The 25,573-nt window shown below is 31.8% G+C and overlaps 1 protein-coding gene across 21 annotated transcripts; it reads right to left on the reverse strand.

Moving 5' to 3' along the window:
* Positions 1-3,120: 3,120 nt before the first annotated feature.
* Positions 3,121-25,390, reverse strand: LOC111055649 (clathrin light chain). 21 transcript variants are annotated; one of them, XM_039438764.1, is made up of 8 exons: positions 25,239-25,390; positions 23,892-24,037; positions 20,474-20,596; positions 17,741-17,890; positions 12,781-12,885; positions 11,192-11,303; positions 10,133-10,144; positions 3,121-7,156 (listed from the first exon to the last, which is right to left on the reverse strand). In XM_039438764.1, the coding sequence occupies exons 2-8, from the start codon at positions 24,022-24,024 to the stop codon at positions 6,958-6,960; spliced, it is 834 nt and encodes a 277-aa protein (XP_039294698.1). In that variant the 5' UTR covers positions 24,025-24,037; positions 25,239-25,390; the 3' UTR covers positions 3,121-6,957. The 21 variants fall into 21 exon arrangements, with proteins under 21 accessions (XP_039294698.1, XP_039294702.1, XP_039294701.1 ...); XM_039438768.1 differs by having other exon boundaries at positions 25,210-25,369; XM_039438767.1 differs by having other exon boundaries at positions 25,160-25,369.
* Positions 25,391-25,573: the final 183 nt, after the last annotated feature.

Here is a 25,573-nt window from a genome sequence, read left to right on the forward strand (position 1 = left end):
ACTAGGGTGGGGCGATCGCTCCCCCCCCCCACAACTGTTCCAAGTGGTGTTTCAGAAAGTGCAAAAATGAGTAGGCTACCTACGCAGTATCATTACATTGGCATTTTTTTTTTACTTTTGCTGAGGGTGCCCACATGAGCTCAATGAGGCGGATGATGATGAGAGATAAATGGATCTACAGTTTTAGGTGGGTTCCGAACCACCAGGAAGCGTTTTTACAACTCATGAATCATCATATAAATTCAAAGGAGTTGGCTCAAAAGCGGTCACACTTCCAAAGGGAGTAGGCCTACTAGGTGCATGATTCTTAACTTATTATCTGAATAAACCTTATTTGAATAAACGAATCCAATTAATAATATAGGTATAGGCTCTCAAATGCTGTTTTCGATTGAAAACATCAAAAATTTACCGGGTGGGGGGTCCCCCGGACGACCACCCCAATCACCCCACCACCAGTTCGGAGTACTGTATCTGTTCAAATTGATATTGATGGAATGAGTTTTGTTCCTAGGAACTCGAAGCCTAATTGAAAAATTGAATTAGGCTATCTACTTCAAACAACAGTACATGTACATTACTTTTTCAATAAAAGTTTTACGTAATATTTATTAAACTGTATTTATCACTAACTTGACACACCGGCGTAATCAATACAAAACCGAATTACATGAATGTACGTCACTTTTGACATTACGACGACGACGATTACAGATGGGTGATGGGCAGTTCAGTGTGAGCGACGAACTAGGTAGTTCATTGAGAAATTGAGATATGGTACTTTTATGTGAACTACAGTTCTTTTTGAGTTGAGCACCACACGGACATTGTAAAAATTAATATTTTGTGAACTATTTGTACGTTGTATGGTAAGTATAGTTGAATAAAATATATTAATTGACTATTTTGAACAAGAATGGAAAAAGTTAATAGCACACTGTTTTCCTATCTTTGCCATTATAGGCTAACATGGACTCATAATCGCAGGGTGCCTATATTAGCTCTTCTTATTATTCTTAAGACTCTTAATTGTTTGACTGACTAGGGTGGGGCGATCGCTCCCCCCCCTCAACTGTTCCAAGTGGTGTTTCAGAAAGTGCAAAAATGAGTAGGCTACCTACGCAGTATCATTACATTGGCATTTTTTTTTTACTTTTGCTGAGGGTGCCCACATGAGCTCAATGAGGCGGATGATGATGAGAGATAAATGGATCTACAGTTTTAGGTGGGTTCCGAACCACCAGGAAGCGTTTTTACAACTCATGAATCATCATATAAATTCAAAGGAGTTGGCTCAAAAGCGGTCACACTTCCAAAGGGAGTACTAGGTGCATGATTCTTAACTTATTATCTGAATAAACCTTATTTGAATAAACGAATCCAATTAATAATATAGGTATAGGCTCTCAAATGCTGTTTTCGATTGAAAACATCAAAAATTTACCGGGTGGGGGGTCCCCCGGACGACCACCCCAATCACCCCACCACCAGTTCGGAGTGCTGGACCCGAGCCTTACTAAACTTATAGGATACGAGTGAGATATCCACGAAAATGAGGTGTCTCGAGTCTTGACTTGTGTCCCTAAAGTCTATTGAGGTTCATAAGAACTGATGCCACACGACTTACTCGGACATAAAAAATAGGGGAGCGATGAAACGTTGACACAGAATAGGTACAGAATGGAAACTTGTAATCAAAGTGATTCGAACCTACCATCAATACTATTACAATGCGGCGCTTCCTAACAAGATGGATTTTTGCGTCAGGGTACTACAGTGAGGTCCACGTTATAATGACAGTGGATGAAGATAGAAGAATAGCGATGCCGATTCTCTGCATTAATTAATTATATTTCTACACCGTCAAAAACATAATTGGCATCGTTGTGGACCTAGAAAAGGATAGTACCACCGGCTTTGTCGAATGATTGACAAGGATACCAAAATCAAAGTTGATCAAATACTGTCATTATAACATGGACCTCACTATAGCCAAGTTTCCATATACTATATTTTGTATACTGTGACGTTGACCTCACTCCTGGTTCCCTTAGCCTAGTGTAAACAAGCCTTATTCTCGAGTTGTATCACATCAGATCAGGGCACCAAGTGAGCGAATCATGGGGCATTAATTTTATGACGCTCACACTAGAAACCAGATCTGGCATCTGTAACACCACTGGCGTCCGAGAATCATCAAGAGAAATTGAATCGATTGGTTGCTATTACACACTTACACAACTATAATGTATCAGTACCGTATAACTAGAGCTATACACCATCAAGGTTTTCATCCAGGTCTCCTTTTGCCGAAGCACCAAGACCTTCTATGTAGTATATTGGAAGTCCTAGTTCCATCCTTCAGTCTGCTAGCGCTAACTGGTCATGGGTTCGAATCCCGCAGATAGGCATGTATCGTTTGATTTCCGTATATCATCAAATCACCCAAGCACAAGCTACTGTAGTATAATTGAAACAACCTCCGACTTGGGGGAATATGCGGAGCAGAGAAAAAGGGGGAGATCGTCAATCACAGTTATGATTGTCATAGAAAGAAGCGCATTTGCCAAGTTAACGATCAGACTCAGTCGATGCAGTGCTTTCAGAGAGGAAATTAGGTACCTATCAAGAGTGTTGAACACTCACCCAAAGACTACAGAACACGTCCGTTTTAGCACGGCAACATCGCCGCCACTATCCCTACTTTTTTCTGCTCCGCATACCCTCCAAGTTGGAAGTAGTTTTCAATCGACTACAGGTATAGCCATAGCCACCTCTAATATAAGGCCCTGGCCTACAATATTGCAACGTCGCAGTGTAGGCCTAGAATCTAATACATGATTGGAGAAAAAGATCAGCTGGTATTTTTTTAAATCTTTTTCACCAATCATGTTATAGATTCTAGGCCTACACTGCGACGTTGCAATATCGTAGGCCAGGGCCTTGTATTAGAGGTGGCTATGCTATAGCTCATGTGGCATGAAAAAAGAAAATCCCGCACGATGTAGATCTATCTGTACATAAATACATTTTGCCGTCATTTATGAGAAACATCTCCTTGGTCCAGGCGTGCGTTAGAAGTCAGGTTAATGTAAGGTTGATAGGTAATAAAAACACATATTTTGGAATGTATGAGATTATTAGTCATCAGATTTACATGTTTTACAAAATTAAACTCTTTCAGCACGTTTAGTATTGGAGTTGATTTACAGCATTGAGTCAATTCAATCATCTTCATTTTTATTAACTCGTTAATAGGCAACTATGAACACTATAATACTCAACCGGCTCTAAACTATGGAGTTTTTTCTATATTCCATAGCACGCAACTTATCAAATAATTTTCCTAACAAGAATGTTGGATGAAACAGGGTGGGTCTATAGTCAACAATTTTCCTCAATACATTTATATATTATTTACATTTTACAAATAACCTCACAATAAAAAAATAATCGAAATTGCACACTAAATAATATGGATTGATTGCAGTATAATACAGCTAATTTTTAACCGCTATAGGTGTTTATGTGTGTGAGAGAAAGAGAGCCAATGTTTAAAAACCAAAATCAATAAAAAAATCTGATACATTCTAATAACTCCAATATATAGTGCCCTTAACAAATTATTGAAATGAGGAATATGTAGGTCATGGAAACACAGCAAATTTGTGAATTTTAAATAAAAAAATTATCAAGGTAGTAAGGCTTTGAAAAATCGGATAAAATATTTTTCAAGAAGTGACAAGTTATAGGAGTACGGTATAAATTAATTTTTGTCAAGAGCTCACATCAAATCTAGTTTACTCACTGGCCAAATTTTATAAATCCATTCTACGATATTGTTTGGAACACTTTATTTTCTACAAAGGCTTATGATGTAGTTGTAAATTTTTACCAAAGAAAACAAGATGTTATTGAACAATAAAATTCTGCTACAATGTAAGCATTTTTTATTACACTAAGCAATTCTATACCAAATACTATTTTGGAAGAATTTTATATTTGTTCGATACGAATATTTAATAGTATACCTACTATAACCTTTTTAATCTTAGGTATAAGTGGAATACTTCAGTAGACTGATTTTTTACAGACACTATACAATAAACAGCCTAAGGTTCATTCCATTGTAACCTATTGAAGCGTAGCCATTCAACGGTAAAACTTTCAAAAAATGGAAACCTTGCAAGATTACTAAAAATGTTGGGATGACCTACACAACATTAGTTTAATCATATTGCATTAATAATTGCTTATAGAATTTTTTATAGAAACTTATTGTATCAGTTATCAAGATATAGCTTATTTGAAAAAGAAAATGACAATTCAAGGAAAACTTATATACGAAAGGAGCACTTATTATTTACAGTCGGCCTGTTAAGTTTGATCAACTATTAACCTATTGATATTCGACTTACTTTTTATTGATTGCACAAAAATTCAAACCCTGAAGCATCTTAGATCATTATAATAATTGTAATACATATTGTCAAGACTTGGAGTGGTTCCCCATTTTTAACTCCATTATAATTTAATATGATAACAGATTGGATATGTTTGTTAACTTAGTATAAGTGTCCTACATAAAAGTATATAAGAATTTTAAAGTGAATCATGACCTACTAAACTGAAAAGAGAGTTAGATTGACTAATATCAAACATTTTCAAACAAAATCAGTCAATTTAAACATATTAGAAACAATTTGAAACTAGCGAATGCGCAGTTTAAAAAAACATTTTTCCATCTATACAATAATTGAAACGAATAAAAATTATGCATATCCTAACTTTCAATAAATAATATCTTTAATAATAAACTCTAGTTACATTATTATTTTTATAACACTTAGCAAGACTCAATTGTTCATTTATAATGGATGTAATTCAGTATTAATGATGATGAATTCATTAAAATAAATAACACATAGGATAAATTATTCATTGAAACAGATTTTCCTTCAGATAAAACATTCACAAATATGATGCGGATATGAAAAGATTATGATAAACAACGTATTAGAAACGTAATGGCATGTTAAATATCTCTTCATTTCCAGTGCATGAATCGATGATTGGCAGCAATGGCGAATAAATATTTTATTCCACTTGCTGAAGACGTCGAGACTTCAGACCGCTTGTAGAATTTGGTAGGCGTAAAATACACCAACATTAAATAAGGCTATCTGATGTAAAGCCTGGAAGGCTTCAACAAGTGGAAATGCCAATCATAGATTTATGTTCGGTATACAACCTGACATTACGTTACCAAGAAATTGATTGGACGAAAAAAGAAGACATTTTATAGAAGTTTGCCTATACGGATCACAAGCTTTTTTCGATAGTTTCCTCTCTATGGTTATACTATTTATAGTTTATATTATAATATATAACAATGACATGACAATACACTATTATATTGTTTACACTAGAGGTCTTTATTTCAGCACTCATATAACAATGCATAATTTATCTATACTGTCTATAAGGCATATGTAATGCAAATATAGTACATAAGTTATACAATAATAGAATATAAATCCATTACATACACCATTAGTTCAAATTTAAATAAAATATCAGGACACTAGAGAAGTGGTGATGATAATAAACTATAAAAAAGTAATATCTGACAATAGTTTAAAACACTTGAAATTGATTACGTATTGATTTATTCGAATGGTTTGAAAGTTACATTTACTTATTTGTAACTTAGGTACAATGCAAATTTAATCAAAACAATTGAACTTTGAAAGAAGCTGAAGAATTGAATTCACAGATTCAATTATTTTTTCAATAAATCGAACTACATATTGAAGCCTCACTATACTTGTCTAGTGTCCTATACAACTATTTTTATCGAACATTCTTCAAACTAAATACATCATCATAATATTTAATTATTAATTTAAATCCGAGAACAATCGAATCCTAGATGATAATTTTATTACTTTACAATCGTTATACAATGACACGACCGTATGATGGATGAATGAGAACCTCCTGATATTTTCAATAATTATGCTTCAACTAATATTTTTGGCATCGAGTCTATGGTATAACATTTTGGAATAGTTTATCGAAATAGATTCGAATACTCAGCTATAAATTTCTCCAAGTATGAAATTAATTTTATAGTTACTACAGAATATTACTGTTCATGTTCATCAATAATTTTTAGTTTTAATTTCAATAACATTCATAGTGACGTTGAAAATTGTATCTTCAACAATTCTAGACTACTGATTCAACAGCAATACAAAATCTGCGATTTCAAAAATGTCCACAAACAAATAGAAAGCAGATATTCTTGAGACACTGTATTTTTCACAAAATATAGTAATTTTTACACAATATAGTAGAACACTATCAACTAAATTATCAATTTTAGTGTTGTTGAAAACCATTCTTCAATAGTTATTCAACAAAAAGCCAACATTCTTGAAACACTGTAGTATTTATAAATAATAGAAACTCAACCATAAGTCCGATTCTTCAATAATGACGTTGAAAGATGTTAGCATTAATACCTCTCGACACCATCCATACAACATTAACCAGAAGAAATGCAATTTAGCATCAATAAAAATCTACAATTACATGAAACAAGTAGATAGTTGACATTCTTGTGAGTTGAAGTTCTTATCATAAACGTTTGAAGACTTAATTGATTCAACATGTAGGCCCTATGAAAAATAAATGTAATTTCAAATTCTTATAAACGTTTGTAGACTTCATTGATTCAACATCTATGAAAACAAATAGATAGCCGACATTCTTGTGTGTTGAAGTTCTTATTATAAACATTTAAAGGCTTCATCAACTCAACATATATAATGCAATTTCAAGAAAGAAACAGATGGCCAACTCTAGCCCCTGTACTTTCAACAAATAATAGGACAGCACACATAGACTCGATGCTAATCACTAGTGTGGAGGTGTTGATTGAGGAGGCAGTGATTAGCCCTGCTTAGCTGTGGTCGGCTGCTGATTGGGTGGCGGGTTCTGCTTCAGTTGCAGGATGATGCTGCGCATGCGCGACACATCTTTGCTGGTTCGCGTCGATTTCGGGTTGAAGTCACACAGCTTGGCGATTCGTTCCCATTCGGTACCCGGCTCTATCGCCCCCGATTCAGCCACAAACTGTTTCTCCGCGTTTCTGCACAACAAAACAACACAATATTAGCACATCGAAATCACCAACGACAAGTGCAAACACAACTTACGGCTGGTTTCCGAGCTCTGGACTTAAATGAGTCCAGGACTTAAATGAGCCCTCGGATCTAAATCGTCTTTCTGAGTCACGGATTTACTCACATTCATATTTATTCACTTGTCATGAATAGTAATAGAATAGTAATGAATTCTAGAGAATTGTCATACAATTAGAACCCTCTAAATAGTATTTATTTTAGTACCCTCCTTTCTGTTTTCTTCCAAGACACTTTATCTTTTCTTTGAAACTCCAGGATCTATCAAGTCCAAGATCTACAGAGAAATGAACAAGACAGAAAAGTACAGTATTTTGTTCTTGTAATGTTGGTATTGACTAGCTATTGGCATTGAAAAAGACCTTTGTCCATTATACAAAGTTATCAAACATGTCTGATATAAATACCAGCACACTGCCATTATTTAAAATAAAAGTCCAACCCGATAGACCTACCCTTTTACTTGAACATTAATAAAAAATCCCTGTTGGGTTATGTTATTATTGATGGTCAATGATTTAGGGTTAAAAATATGAGTGTTGAGCTATTGACGAGTTGAAAAACGTAACAGTTTAAATAAAAAGAACTAGAATATTTTATTATTTATATTGTGATTGTATAGTAAGAGATGTTGTGGTATTTCTCCATATTTGAAAGAATAAGACGTTGATATTGTCAATACCACTATGTATGTTCAAAATTAATTTAAATTACAGACCCAGGTTTCATGGCAACACCTGCCAGCCACATTTTGAACAAATAAATCAAATCAAATATCAATTTTGAACAAATATAGTGGTATTGACAACATCAACGTCTTCTTCTTTTATTATTTATTTATTTATGTTACAAATAACAATGATTTAATACAATAATTGTAGGTAAGCCTACATTGTTATTTTGTCTTCAATTTGGGTGAAGACACAGTTTAAAATAAGTTTAGTTTTATACGCACAATCTCAAAACAATTTCATTCTAAAATAAACTTGCAAACTATAAATTATGAATTTAGATAAATCCAAAAATCTAGGTGTTTCATGACACCTAATAGGCTATTCATCTACTCCAAAACAATAACTGAGATTTGCCCAGTTAAGTCTAGAACTTAATTTTAAATCCTACCCTCGGCGTGGGTTTGAAATTGCGCTATTTCAATTTCTAGACTTGAAGATTTCTTATAAATCCTTGACTCGGAAAGAGGCGAGTATCTAATTCAAATCCTTTACTCATGAAGCGGAATTATAAACTCCAGAGTCTAACGTGATCTCTAAACTCCAGTCTAGACTCTAGATAAGTCCTCGACTACCTTAACGCACTGACTCGGAAAGCCAATTTTGGAGTTTAAAGCCGGTTAAAGTCTAGAATTCGGAAACCGGCCCTTAGAGTGAAAAAGGTGAGACTTGACATGCACCTAACGAATGTTAGGTCCCCATTACACCTACATTTTTAGTAGTGTAATTAAAAACTCAATATTTTGCAGCTCTTGATAGTTGATCTCACAAATCTAATCTTCTACTCATGATAGTTGAACGTGCATAATATCTTGCCGTTATTCTTCAAATCAAATATTTGTCCATTGAGTCTAAATTGAAGTAATTAATACATTTATTTATTTATACATACAATATAATTCCCAACTATGAATGATTGGGAAAGGAACAACAGGCTTAAAGCCCAAAACTTTTCCTTTCCCAAATTTAGATAGAAATTGTCCAAAAATAGGTTATGTTTACACTTCATGATTTTTGTCCAATTTATAGTCCAAAATATATATAAACTAGGAATTGAGAATTTAGAAATGTTGAAAACCAAATTAAATAACAATACTTCACTAAATCATCACTGATGACTGAAAGATACTTGCGGTTAAAATCTTTTGTGTTTAGGTCATGGAAGAATGAAAGTATTGGAACTGCCCTGTTCTGGTGATTGCATATTTAATACTACAATCTTATTCACTTAAAACTGACAAGATTCCTCATGAATAACATGTTTTTTCCATTTGAACAACGGTAAGTTAATGTTAGTAATGATATGTTTGATGTTGATGGAGTGTTCTGCCAGGCAATTGTATAAACGATTTGTTGGATGAATGAATAAATCTCACTATATCATAATATATGAAATGAATTAATATATCAAAATAGGCCTACAATTATCCTCGGAATAATCAATATCTTTGAGCAAAACATCAAGTTAACCAGTAATGTAGTTTGAGTGTGTGATGCGTCACACCAGCCTATAATCTGCTCATCGAAGGAGAGACAACAGCATATGGTAGTTTTTCCTCCGTGACTTTACACGGCCCCGTGGTTCGCGGGGTAATATTCATACTTTTAGAAAAACATGCTCCAGAGTACCTAGATCTCTAGATGGAGAAAACTCCGTACTGAGTTGAGGTCTATGTTTTTGAACGGGTAGTATTAATTATAGTCTAGTGGCCCTCCACCGATAAGCAAAGCTAGAGGACCCGGACTATACGTGTAAAACTTATGACTCAAATCAGCAGTTGATTGCTGGACCAATAAATACTAGCTCACAACAAGAATAGTATATAGCTATTCTATGTACTATTATTGAGCTCACAATGCTTTCATTCACTCTGAATCATGTACTGTGATTATTCATTTTGTACTTAATGTAAAGTAGTGAAGCGAAATTTAGAATGTAAATGTGTGACTATCTGATTACATTAGAATGGAAACTGTGTCTATTCCCCAACTCTATGTATTTTCTCTTAAAGTAATAGTGCTAAAGACAAATTATATTATACATAGAAATAAATTTATGAACCATGTTATAAAGGCTACTCTGAGAGTTCATTCCACATTTTTGAAATGCTTCACAAAATTTCAAAACTATTTATGAACTAAATAAATCTAAATGATTATACTAATAATGAATGAAAGAGAAAGAGTACTCACTTCGCTGATTCCCTTGAGAGCGCATGCAGAAAATATTAGTTATTAGAATGATATAAATATTTACAGATAAAATCAAAATGTTAATAAGATATAACAATGATAAATATCGTACAAGTTATTGAGCAGGTCAAGGCAGAAGATGTAGAAGGAAAGGAAAGGGAAAGCTGATGAAGAAGGAGACACAAGTAAGGTGGAAGGAGTAAGAGAAAGGCGGAGGAGGAGGAGGAGGAGAAGAAGGAGAAGGAGAAGAAGAAGAAGTAAAAGAAGAAATTGTAATGGAAATGAAAAGAGATTAAATCAATTTATGAAGAGCTGGAGATAGAGGACAAGAAGAAACAGTTGAAAAGTCGAGATAGAGCCTTTTTAGCATGTGCAATGCCTCAGCATACAATGATGAATGACTAGAAATAATAGAGAAATAAGTTATAAAATGATGAATGACAAATATGTAAATAGAATATCATGAATAATAGATAATCGACAAGTTGAATGAATGATAGAATGATAACCACAAATATTAGCATTGGATTATGTTTAGAAAATGGTTATTGATGAAAAATATGAATAAACCAAGAAAATTTTTCTCATAAGATGGTTTCAAGCCATAACTGGGTTCAAGTGTTATATTAACCAATGCATATAGTAAATCGATCAAAAAATACAATGAATATACAGCATTTGCCCACTCAAGATAAGCTCATCAATAGTTATTAACAAATTTATGTTATTTAAATTTAAATAGACACAGAATGTTAAACGTTAATTTACACAAAATATTTTATAAGCTACGTTAAAATGATATGATCTGTCAAAAATATAATGAGGATATTATAGTATCAATAGAATCAACTGCCCAAATAAAAATAAAAAATTTGGATCAAAAGCTATTTTGAAACTTCAAAACACAAACAAAAATATTTGTAGAAATCATTAACAATTATATAAAGAAGTATTGAATATTATTGTTCAAATACGTTTACCCTCATGCAAATCGTTGTTAATTTTATTCGAGAAATTTCTTCAAGATGCAAAAATATTAATTGCAGTTTGTAGTTTTACCTGTTTGCTGCTCTTGTTTTTGCTATTAATTCTTCATGATGCCTGTACCACTCATCCAATTCCGATTTTGCTGCTGTTCTCAACTCTTCTTTTTTCTTCTCTTCATTTAAATCTGGAAATAGTAGAAATGAAATTAAATCACAGGCTTACACATTGTGGAAAAACAATTTATCTTTAACTCGAATCGATCATGATAGTTCAAATCTATTTTGAAAAAAAACAGTGAATTAATTTAATTCATTCATCGCCAAATCTGAAAATCTTTCCGACGATATATTTACTAAGTAATTAGAGCTCTGTTTGGAGATAAGCCCGAAATGCACGTTTTCCCGGGAACAAGGAAGAATAAAAAAAATTAAGTCCTCATCACAATTATTTAGCAAATAGATACTAGCCTAAGAAAATTCAGTTTTTATTTGGTAATATCCCCAGATCCTCAGAACCCTGAAGATCTAGTCTCGAATAATTGTGTAATTTATAATAATTGAACGTTTATAACAATATAAATGGATATTCTTGATGAAAGAGTAATAAAACTCATTCAATTTGAATTATAAAATTAGTTGAAATGTCAAGAGATAATAATTTTGGTAAACTAATGAGAATAACTTTCCGGTAAATTCCTTATAATCATTAAAGGAAATCTTTTCCGATTATGCTTTTTGGAATAAAGTATTTTGACTTGCAAGATGTAGCTTTACTTGAATTATTTACTTTTTTGCATAACATCTCAAACTGAAGAAAATAGTGACATCCCGACACATATTCATATTCAAAATGTGCGCATTAATTGAATGGGAAGCATTGTGATCATATTTATGAAGAATATGATAGAATAAAGAATTGAAGTGGTTAACCACTGGTTTACTAGTACATCACAGTTTTCCAAGAATTGCTATATAACTTTCATATTAAATGAAAAAACTAAGAAATTGTCAAAAAAACACAGATTTCAAAAAACACAAAATTTGTTTAATTTCTTAGTCTTTTTAATTTAACATATTCATATATAGTGGGGGCCACATTAATTTTATCAAATCAGCAAATAATCAATCTATTGTACCATTACTTTGTAAATTATCATAGCTTATATTATGTTTTTGTAATCAACATGTTTTTATTCTGAATCAACTTTATCGTGATGTACCTTTGACCAGAGAAATTATAATTTATTATAGATAGACAATTTGGGAAAAATCCCAATTTGGGAAAAGAACAGTTGTGTGCTTTAAGCCTGTTGTTCCTTTCCCAATCATTCATAGTTGAGAATATATTGTATCTACCAATGTATAAATAAATAAATTAATTATTTAGCAGCAAGAGAAAACCACTGTAGTGAAAACCACATCAAAATGTCGGCATTGATTAAATGGGAAGCATTGTGATCATACTTATGAAGAATATGATAGAATAAAGAATTGAAGTGGTTTACCACTGGTTTACTAGTACAACACAGTTTTCCACAAATTGCTATAACTAGAGAGATTCACTTTAAACTGTCAGCATTGGTGTTATTTATAAAACATTCAGACAGTTTGAACACAAATGACTTGATGACAAAAGTTGATGTAATATAATGAAATATTTACCTTTTTCTTCTAAGCTTTTCTTTTGATCCTCTCTCCACTTCTTTATCTTTTCTGGCTCTTCGCGAACGACTGGCGTTTTCAAAGGTGATGAGTTGACATGAGGACCTGTGAACATTATTTATAAAATATTATAGAATTCACAAAATAGAAAATAAGTCTCACAACATGAATCACAATAATGTCGTCTGCTCCCAACCTAATTCGTCACTAATTTATTAATCAATAAGAGCTGAGCAGAATTTACTGATCACAGTATTCTAAACTGAATAACAGTTATAAACAGATAGTACAAAACTGTAGCAGTTCACTCTCAGAGGTTACTAATTCTAGTGATTTGTCATTCTACATGCATGTTTGATAAAGATAAGGAACGTGCGGCTGAAAATATTTTCAACTAGGAGAGTGAGGAACAACAGACTTTGATCAATTCTTGGGTTGAAAAGTGAACGTTTTTATAATATACCTATTCATTAATAATGATTTATCTATCATAGAAATGATTAAGGAACTACATTTATAAATGGATTTATTCATTCTTCGACTGGAATATTCATTTTGGTTACAATAGAAGAATTATTTGGATGACTAATACTTCGCTACAGCATGAATGATATTATAGATAATTTATTTTTCCTACAGTTACGTTGAAAAGTGGCCATTGCTGCACTGATTACAGAACGCAAAGAATCACTTTTCCGCTCTAGTGCGGGAAAAATTTTTCTGCACTCCAGATTTGCAACATGGCAACGCAAAATACTTAGTAGGTTATATGGAGCAATAGTGCAGCAAAATCAAAATGAAGTTGGTAACAGTGACTGCTGTGGCTGCTATAGTGAGCAGAGGTGCAACCAAGCACAACGCGCTAATTATTATTCATTATATATTATAACCAACGACAACGAGGACTTTAGGATTTTAGGATTAAGGTTTTTATTGATAATAAAATTACACAGAAAAACATTTGATGGATTTCAGGCAATTTTACCCATAATTACCCACTTTTCATATTCAATGGTAACTGTAGGAAAAACTTAATGTGAAATACGTGCGCAAAGTTCCTCTGCTGCACTCAACAAACCATTCCGCCCTCGCCTACGGCTCGGGCGTAAACGTTTCTTTCGGTGCAGCAAACTGTTACTTTGCGCACTAGTTGCACAAATAACTATTCAAGAGTCATCACAGAATCCACATTAATATAGATATTTAGCCTAAATTTATGAAAACAATAAATATTTACATAATTGAAGTATTCTTTATCTATAAAAGCATAATTTTGATGATGTACTTATTGTATGAATCAATAAAGAACATTATACACATCAAAGAGACAATTGTTGATGTGATAAAAAATGTCTGCAGTATGCAGTACTACTCTGGTAGTGGAAGTTAATCGCAGCGCATGTTACCCTATCATCTCAAGTTTCATGATATGGGATATTGCATCTACACTATCTAGTTTCATTATAAATTTCCCAAAATTTATCCTGTATCGCTCAGACTCTCAACATCATTCAATAGTTATTTGTGCAACTAGTGCGCAAAGTGTCAGTTTGCTGCACCGAAAGAAACGTTTACGCCCGAGCCGTAGGCGAGGGCGGAATGGTTTCTTGAGTGCAGCAGAGGAACTTTGCGAACGTATTTCACATTAAGTTTTTCCTACAGTTACCATTGAATATGAAAAGTGGGTAATTATGGGTAAAATTGCCTGAAATCCATCAAATGTTTTTCTGTGTAGTTTTATTATTGATAAAAACCTTAATCCTAAAATCCTAAAGTCCTCGTTGTCCTTGGTTATAATATATAATGAATAATAATTAGCGCGTTGTGCTTCGTTGCACCTCTGCTCACTATAGCAGCCACAGCAGTCACTGTTACCAACTTCATTTTGATTTTGCTGCACTGTTGCTCCATATAACCTACTAAGTATTTTGCGTTGCCATGTTGCAAATCTGGAGTGCAGAAAAATTTTTCCCGCACTAGAGCGGAAAAGTGATTCTTTGCGTTCTGTAATCAGTGCAGCAATGGCCACTTTTCAACGTAACTGTAGGAAAAAATAATTAGTGGGAGAATTAGAATAATTATGATTCAATATCAGTTGAGACATAATCTAAAATGGTGTTAATAATAATTGAAAAACATTATTATAATTATTGAATCATATAAAACAATAAGTAAATAGATACATAGTTTCTAGTTTGACTTAGATGAAGCCTCTACCTCAAATATTCAAAAAGTTATAAGTATTGGACTTATTTTATTTTTATCCATTTTATAGTACTGTAAATGTTTAGAGAATCACATAATATTGAACCTCATGTTTATCGATTTTATAGTATTGTAAATGAATAGAGATCACATAATGAAACCTTATTTTTATCCATTTTATTAGTACTGTAAATGTTTCGAGAAATCACATAAATAAACCATCAATATTTTATACAGTTCAAAGAATTGGGAACTTGGTACAGATCTACAGTTTGATATTTCACTGAAAATCTAAATATATGGCCTTTGGGAAACCCCGATACTACAAAAGACACAACGGTCACACAAGGTAAATTATGTGTTCATGTAAATTATATTGTTTTGTTTTTGATGAGGAATAAAGAACTAATTGAATTGAATTGAACGAAAAACATTATTTCTGAAACAGAGGTGATGTCTAATGCAAAATGGAAAACCTAAAAAAGAGCTGCATTTTAGTTCCTTAATTCCAATAAAATAGAACCTTATTTTTCCTCTCCCTATCATTTTGATAATGTATAAATGAATAAAGAATAAATAAATGAATTAGAATACAAACAGAATATAAATAAATGAAAATAGATATTGAACTGTTCTACAACACTTAGTGACCCCAATCTTTATGTCAAGTATGAAATGAAGCCTTAGTAAGGGTGTTAACGGGTTGTAATTGCTTCGGTTTAAAATCGAAGAAACGCACCAACTTTAATCAATCTATTTTGAGTAATACGAGTACAGCACTAGTAGTTTTGATGAAACAAATAACATTGTCACCTACAAATGAAAACATTAGAAAAATGTGGTTGAAAATAACTCATTGTTTTATAATATAGTGAACATCGATCAAAATACACTTCTAATTGTTACCTTTTACTTTGTCTGAATAAAAAAGTTTGATATCATTAATGAAGTAACAAAGAAATGCATTATAACTACTACAAGTTGATTATCATTAATAATTCAACTACAAACCACATAAATTTTCATGTAAAATGCACATTTTCAATCTGTCTTTTCAATTACCGTAACGTTGTCAACTTAGCCTATTTTAAAATAAATTCGGAATTATAATTGAAGGAGATAGTTCAATCAACTTAATTGTAATAATCCACATGAACAGATTAATACAAGCATCCTAGAAGTGGTTAGCTGCAGTGAAAGCATCATGCAATAATCGTCAATCATATCTACTATCTACAACACTTCAACACACAAATGCATTATATCTATAGATAAAGATGTTTAAAATTTCACAAAAACTGGATGATCATCGATGAGGGGGAAAAAGAGTACCCTTTTCCAACAAAGTTTCAAAATCACCCATCACCGAATTTAATATTATTAGTGATAAAGTAGATTGTATTTTAAAATTAAGTATTAATTTTTCACTTTAATCGTTTGCTTGGTGGGACATAACAGCGACCTTCTCCTAAACAATTACTAATATAAAAAATTGATATCAAGTTTAATTCGTATTTTGAAACAATAATGTCAATTGTGTAATGGGATATTAACTTCAATTTCAATTGACGCGTTTGATCAACTGTTGGGACAAATTACGGCAGCCATATTTGAGTCAGTTTAGGCACTTTTAGTTGTGTGGTCAAAGGCGGTTTCCGACATATCAGTATCAGTGAACTTGTCCGGTACAGTGAGAATATTATTCCCATAAGTTTAGTTTTAAGTGTTGTATATAAAAGTAGCTGAAAGTGAGTGTCTAATTTTTGTCTTCAAATTTTTTAATTTATTTCAATTAATTTAATTGAATTTAGGATTGATTATTGTTTTTCGGCTTTATATCAACATTGTGAAATTCAAAATCAATTTTATATCTGTGTTATCTTCCTCGGATGGTGCGGAAACTTTGGCAGAAATCAAAATTTGAACTTAACCTAATTGTTTGGACTATTTTTAATATGTGAAAATCCAGGAACTGAAGAAGTTTTGGGCAATTGCCTGTTTTTTCTTTCCTAATTATAGTATGTGTATCACCTTGAATAAATAAATAAATAAATAAATAAATAAGTTCTAATTGAACTATTCATACTCACTAGGCCGGGCTGTGTGGGGATAGCCTAATTAGAACTAATGGGAATTATATTTTCACTGACTCTGGTATAGATATGTGGGAATCCACCTTAACTAGTCACATTTTTCCTTAGTCTAGGGTGATGCCCCAATAAGCTTCAGGCTTTTGCGTCGGTAATGAGACGGACGATGATGAGTGGATCTACAGATTTAGGTGGGTGCCGAACCACCGGGATGCGATTCCCAAACTCTTGTACACTGCGGTTGAATGCTGCCGCAATATGCATTTACAGCAGATCCATTTAATCAGATTCAGTTAAATCCATGAAAAATTAATGTTTTCAGTGCAATCAAAACTGAGAGTTTACAGTGAATCTCTTTCAATTGAAACTGTCAGTAATTATTCAAATGGAATGATAATTAATCGTATCAATACTATTGAGCGAACACTTGTCTTACAAGAGGATCTAATGCGCTTAACGTGTAGTTGACGTTTTCGTTGGAGGTTAACGTTTTTGTTTTCGTTATATTTGTTTATCATCTAAAATTATAAAAAAATCAAATAATACCAGCATATTGCCACCTAAAAGCAAAATACCTACACATAAAATTTTACCTTTGAAACATGAATAAATATTTCCTTTAGGTTATGTCACTATTGCTTATTGATCCACGTCACTTGTCTTACCTACAGCACTGTTGATGACGTCACTCGAACTCTCGCCACCTTCGTTAAGGCAGTTGACGGCAGCAGAAGAAGAGAGAGAAGGAGAAGAGCAAGTGGGAGGAGGTGGAGAAGAAGAAGAAGAAATGGCAGATGTTGGACAGAGAACAGCGTCTGCAGAATCATCACCAACAAAAGCACAATGTACATACACCAACACCGAAAGCGAAAAGAAGAAAAAGAAGGAGAGAAAAATAAATAGGGAGAAGGATGAAGGTACACACAAAAGAAAAGCAGGAGAAGAGTATTACATAGCCACAAATATACACACTGAAAGCTTTTGTTCTTCACAAAAATGAAGTTAATGTTCACACAACAAGCTATACTATACACTGCACAAATTCTCATTTGATAGCATTTTCAGAACATTGAAAGCAGCTCAAGTCGCTTTTGTTTTACACTTGGTTGATTAAACTTCTTTATCAATATTAATTAATAATGGGATGTTGAACATAATCACACAGATAAATTAAAAAATAATCATTATTCAGTTGATGTTGATGTTAAACAGATGTGGATATAATGAACTAGAGTATTTATATCAGAGAGGTCAATGGTTTAGGCTCCATTTTTGGCAAAATCAAGTTAGTACAAATCTGAAATCAGAATTTCTTTACAATGGTATATCAAATGTTGAATACACCATACATTGACAAGATTTATGAGTTGCTAAACCATTATTAATTCTAATGTGCCAGTAGTGAATAACATTGATTCTCATGAAACTTTTCATCATCGAGGATGGTAGGCTAACAACGAGTTTTCTTGGAAATAAATGATTTACAATCATTATGAGATGGATATTGGATGTTATTAAATATTATATACAGAGTGTTTACGAACTCCCTCTAGGGCATTTTTCCTGGGTAAGAAACATATCTAAATTGTCCGGAAGTCTTCAGTTACTCACACAGCAGCCATTTTGTTTTTTTCATTTATTATCTAAATTCTAAATAATGGTTAAACATACGAAATTGAAACTTTGCACAATCATTTATAACAACTAGACAAAGCTACAACAAAATTATAATAATTTTTCAAATTCATAAAACAAAATGGCGGCTATTTAAAATGTTGTTTCTTAAATAACTCAAAAACCGTTAGTTTAACAAAAAATTAACTAGAATAACTTTTTTTTAGTAAATTTAATTACCTATCGATTAGTATATTGATTTTTTAGATTAGACCAATATTAACTGTAATCAGTTAACAAGCTGATAACAATGATAGCTGTTATCATTTATAACAACTAGATAAAGCTACAAAAAAATTATGATAATTTTTCAAATTCATAAAACAAAATGGCGGCCATTTAAAATTTTGTTTCTTAAATAACTCTAAACCCGTTAGTTTAACAAAAATTTACATGAATAACTTTTTTTAGTAAATTTAATTACCTATCGATTAGTATATTGATTTTTTTAGATTAGACCAATATTAACTGAGATATGGCCGCTTTAGTGATAGGTGACCACTGGAAGTTTGTTGCAGTGCACACCAAGGCATGCTGATGAAGTCGCCTCAGTGATGCAGCAATCTCTATTTGCATTGCATGTTACTTAGTATGCGATTTTAGGTCATTCCAAACAATGAAATAACGTTACATATCCTCTAAAGGTGTGTCACCAACCACTTAAGCTGCCATATCTGTCAATATTGGTCCGATCTTAACAAAATTAAGTATCAATCAATAGGTAATTAAATTTACTACAAAAAAGTTATATTGTAACTTTTTTGTAAAACCAACGGGTTATAAGTTATTTAAGAAGCAACAATTTGAAAAATTATCATAATTTTTTTGTAGCTTTGTCCAGTTGTTATAAATGATTTCGTATGTTTAACCATGATTTAGAAAAAAAAAACACACGCTTACTATTAACATGCAATGCAAATTGATATTGTTGCATCATTATTAGCATGCCTTGGTTTGCACTGCAACAAACTTCCAGTGGTCACCTATCAGGTCACCTATCACTAAGGTTGCCATATCTCAGTTAATATTAGTCCAATCTTGAAAAATCTGATACCAATCGAAAGGCAATTAAATTTACTAGAAAAAGTTATTCTTATAATATTTTTGTGAAACCAACGGTTTCTGAGTTACAACATTTTAAATGACCGCCATTTGGTTTTATGAACTTGAAAAATTATCATAATTTTTTTGTAGCTTTGTCTAGTTGTTATAAGTGATTGTGCAAAGTTTCAATTTCGTGTGTTTAACCATTATTTAGAAAAAAAAATAGTGAAAAAAGCAAAATGGCCGCTGTGTGAGTAACTGAAGACTTCCGGACAATTTAAATATGATATTTAGATTTGTTTCTTACCCAGAAACAACGCCCTAGAGTATTGGTAGGGAGTTCGTAAATATCCCGTAGATAGTTGATATTCATCAGTAGAAACGGCTAAAACAAATTATTCTAATTCAATATAGTTTAGCATGTATTTTTCATGAAATACATTCGTCAGCCTAGTTCTCAATAAATAAATTATGCTTCACGTAAATCTGAACACTTATCAATCTACTCATGCTCCTACACAGCACATGCAATTCAATCAATCGGAATTATATAAAGAATACAATACAACAGTGTCTCCTACACATCAAAGCAAAATGCACAACTATTTACATAATCTGTACAAAGTAGAACTGAATGAATCGATTAGGTATTGATTGGATGAAATGTGATGCATTTTTACCTTGACCATTGGTGACAACATTAGCAGGTGTAGGGGTGTCATTGCTGGCAACTTCGTTTTGCCCAATCGAATTGATCATTTCAAAACTTCCCGATGATTCGGTGGCCTCTAGGTGGGTGCCGCCTACGGTGCAAAACAAGCACAAAACAAAACAAAATAAACAAAAAAGAAGCGAACACATGCAACAAAATCAGACGATTTGCAAATGAATGCATGGAAAATAAATAATAAACAAGGAGAGGCGTAATATCCCATATAAACACAACGTTCATAGAGAAAGCTGATCACAAATGTATCAGTAAAAATGTATCGAAAAAACATTCCGTAATGAAATAATTAATCAAAATATTCATTAAGGTATTGATTAAAAGATTCAGTAACGTAGTAGTCGAATTTTAAAAGAATGACATTTCAACAAGCAAATTCAGGCTGTATTTGTAGCCTACATGATGAATGAAAAATAGAATTAAAATATTACAAGTATGATTTATAATCTTGTGGGAGAATAAAAATTTCAACAAGCTAATTCAAACAGTATTTTATAAATTTGGTCTTAGTAGAACAATAAAATCCAATAACGAACAAATCTGAACTGCAATTCGCAATCTTAAAGAATTTGAATAGGTCTAAAAAGTTTCTGTAAATTTTTATTTTAGTGGCAATTTAATGTTATTAAAAATATTCGAGTTAATTTCATTCAATAACCAAATTTGAAAATAATATTTTTTTTTCAAGAATGTTTCTTTTCAAACTCTTGAAATTAATTATGTTTAGGTGAGTATCGAGCTTAATTTGCGCTTCTTTTCAAGAATGTATAATTTTGGTAACGCCAACACAATTATTTTTTACAGGGATACCGTATATTTCTGCACCATGTACAGCACTTTAAAACTATGAATAATACTTTTTTCAATTGAATATAATATGCTTTTATTATATTTTTAACTGGCATGCTTTATGAAAAAACAATCGAGACAGAATTTATTTCAAAAATATTGCTGCATCTCAAAAATTGATAACATGCAGACAAATGACACGTAAAGCAACGGAGCAGAAGACAAACTGATCTACAAATCAAAGACTGGTTTTGCACAGTTTTATCACATTACAAGCTGAAAGAATTCTCCATGTGAGTACAATATTAGAAGTTCAAATTCATGTATTGCAAATTGTAAGAAGCAACATACATCGAAAGCTGCTGTCATTTAAACCGTATAAGTTGATTTGTTATTAATAACATCAGTATCTACTAGAAGAGCAAATAGCAGACCAAGTTACCAGTAATCATGAATAACTAGGTATTTAATTCATATTGGTTTGTGTCATTAATATTTGAAAAGTATTATTTTCATCATCTCCACTTTTTTATAGACTATAATAACAAGAAAAATAAATATAATAAAATAGAATAGTTGAGATCTCTATTTTATCATGCGAAGATAAAAGGGCACCTTAAATGTTGACTTTATTGTATTACAGATATAGATACATAAAATAAATATTTATAACCTCTTAAGGCACTTTCTGTGTGTAGAGCGGTCAGGCGTTCTAAGTTTCAGTGGTTATAGAAGGATATAAAAATTTAATATAGTGCACCACGAAAGGTGAAACTTTGAAAAAAGTAAATTAGTCGAGTTCAAAGCCAAATTTCAACCGTTTGAAAGCTTATAAAAAGTTCAAAAACGTCGAACGAACAAATCTGAACTGCAATTCGCAATCTTAAAGAATTTGAATAGGTCTAAAAAGTTTCTGTAAATTTTTATTTTAGTGGCAATTTAATGTTATTAAAAATATTCGAGTTAATTTCATTCAATAACCAAATTTGAAAATAATATTTTTTTTCAAGAATGTTTCTTTTCAAACTCTTGAAATTAATTATGTTTAGGTGAGTATCGAGCTTAATTTGCGCTTCTTTTCAAGAATGTATAATTTTGGTAACGCCAACACAATTATTTTTTACAGGGATACCGTATATTTCTGCACCATGTACAGCACTTTAAATCTATGAATAATACTTTTTTCAATTGAATATAATATGCTTTTATTATATTTTTAACTGGCATGCTTTATGAAAAAACAATCGAGACAGAATTTATTTCAAAAGTATTGCTGCATCTCAAAAATTGATAACATGCAGACAAATGACACGTAAAGCAACGGAGCAGAAGACAAACTGATCTACAAATCAAAGACTGGTTTTGCACAGTTTTATCACATTACAAGCTGAAAGAATTCTCCATGTGAGTACAATATTAGAAGTTCAAATTCATGTATTGCAAATTGTAAGAAGCAACATACATCGAAAGCTGCTGTCATTTAAACCGTATAAGTTGATTTGTTATTAATAACGTCAGTATCTACTAGAAGAGCAAATAGCAGACCAAGTTACCAGTAATCATGAATAACTAGGTATTTAATTCATATTGGTTTGTGTCATTAATATTTGAAAAGTATTATTTTCATCATCTCCACTTTTTTATAGACTATAATAACAAGAAAAATAAATATAATAAAATAGAATAGTTGAGATCTCTATTTTATCATGCGAAGATAAAAGGGCACCTTAAATTTTGACTTTATAGTATTACAGATATAGATACATAAAATAAATATTTATAACCTCTTAAGGCACTTTCTGTGTGTAGAGCGGTCAGGCGTTCTAAGTTTCAGTGGTTATAGAAGGATATAAAAATTTTAATATAGTGCACCACGAAAGGTGAAACTTTGAAAAAAGTAAATTAGTCGAGTTCAAAGCCAAATTTCAACCGTTTGAAAGCTTATAAAAAGTTCAAAAACGTCGAAGGAACAAATCTTTTTAAAATTTCTTCCTCTTTCCAACCATATCCATGAAATTGAATTTTGACAGATAGTTTTCTAGTTTTTTTTTTAATATTAAAAAAAAATCTATATAATTATCTTAAAAACAAGGACAATATAAAAAATTACTCAAAATGTTATGTAGAATCTATGGTCTTTGGCTGTTACACCTTTCGTGAGACAACCTAGAAAATCTACAGAGTGTTTCAGAAGTAGTGTCACACATTTTAGGGTACTGTTCCTAGATGATAGGAAACAAATGTCGTATTTAAAGTGGCTGAAACTCAGCGGTTTCTTTTTATAGCTGACATTTTGTTTTTTTTTTTTCACTTAGGAATTTTTATCTCAAGAACGAAATTGTGTATTGTTCTGAAATTTGGCTTGAGTATAAAGACTCAACTTTAAAAAATAAAATAAAAAATTTTCAATGTAAATTTTCAAAAATTTTCAAATTTCAAATTTTTGATCAAGTAAGAATAATTTAATTCTTCAAGGTTTGTAGCAACCTTAATTCTGTTTTTCCTAGACATGATTAGCTTTGAATAATTATTAAGAACTATTACTAATAGATAAAAAAATATATGTTACAATAAAAACGGACCATTAACAACTGGTGTAGGAACGGCTGGTTTCATTTCATCCTCTAGCCCGGCAAGGTCATCTTGTTCTCTGGCCAAAAATTCCGCCGCTGGATCGACTTCTGTTTCATCGAAGTTGTCGTTAAACCCGTCCATACCGATTACAATTCTGCAAAGAAATTAGGTTACATTAATTAATATAGGTTGTACAATTCATTGGAAACAAGTTGTGAGGTAGATAATAAATAGATACTATTATATACAACCGACTCCAAATGAATAAATAATTTTGTTTAAATATTTTCATTGAATGATAATGTTTAATAGGTGATAGTTCAATTGGGATGAAAGAAGATTAGGTAGATACGATCAAATAATACAAGACGGCACTTATAAATTGTTTTCAATATCTGTTGCAACATGATGAAAGAGGTTATGTCTCAGTAGGTCAAGAGGTTAGAATGTAATATCTACATTTGATGGAACCTTTTTTATGTATATGTATAAATGCATAATCATCAATGCAAATATAATAAGCAAAAAACTCACTTTCAAGGAAAATGCATTAGTCTTCAATTAGGCCTAGATATAGTTTATTGATTCAAGATAAGTTGGAATTGCTTATTATCATAGCCTATATATCTAAGTCATGGATCAAATCGAAACTGATAAACTATAAAATATAACATTGTCTAATCGATAAAAAAAGTACGTTAATAATAAAGTAAGTTACCGGCAAGGGATTAATTGATTTTGTCTTACTCTTGTTATTCGAAGCAGTATTATTTTGATTTTTTTAATTGATCAAATTGGAAAGCTGATGTTTAGCAATCAGCAAAACATGAGAATGAGTAGAGTGTAAGAGAATAAATATTTGAGATTTAAAGATCTAGGTAGGCCTAGCTGATAAAGAATTATTCGCTTAGCCTAAAATGTTTCTTTTCAATTGGACTAAAACTTCAATCTTCAATAGTAACTTATCAATTTTTAGACGCTTAACAAATATGAAATTCAAATTGTGATAGTAAAACAAAGTATTTAAAGTTAAAAATTTAAAGATCCTGTTAGTCATAAAACCTCAGAATAAGGTTCTTCTCAAGTCCTCAGATTGACACGTGAAATCTAGACCAACTACGAGCAAGATTCACTTAACCTAGATACTACAGGACCATTCAGGATTTAAAGAAAATGTTTGATGGTTTCATCCGCTGCACTGAAAGGAATTCAAAAGCTGATTATCTTATAAATCATTTTGAGATTGATTGGAATATGAGAGCAACGCCTACTCAACCTAAGTTTAACATAAGCGAAGGAGTCTACTGATTACGATACACCACTTACTAAAAATAATAATACTGAAATTAAATTACCAGTTTATGATGAACACTTTTACTAATTGGATAACAAATAGAAAAACGAATAAATTTGATAATTTAACAACACAGATAGGAAACTTAACTCGTAAGCGTATGGTATCAGCTGTGCAATACGTCAGTGTGCTTCAGTGAACCAAAAAGCAGGAAGCCACTTTTGTGAAAAATATTGAAAATGGAATAGACATTTATAAATAAAAATTGAATTCGATAGAAAAATTGGAAGAAGCTTTTAACTATTTCTGCACAAGAATGTCATTCTGAAATTATTTTGAATAATTTCGTGATAAATATTTTTTTTATCATAATCATCAAAATCATCGATATCAAGT

This window comes from Nilaparvata lugens, chromosome 12, assembly GCF_014356525.2.
Source record: "Nilaparvata lugens isolate BPH chromosome 12, ASM1435652v1, whole genome shotgun sequence".
Lineage (NCBI taxonomy): Eukaryota > Metazoa > Arthropoda > Insecta > Hemiptera > Delphacidae > Nilaparvata > Nilaparvata lugens.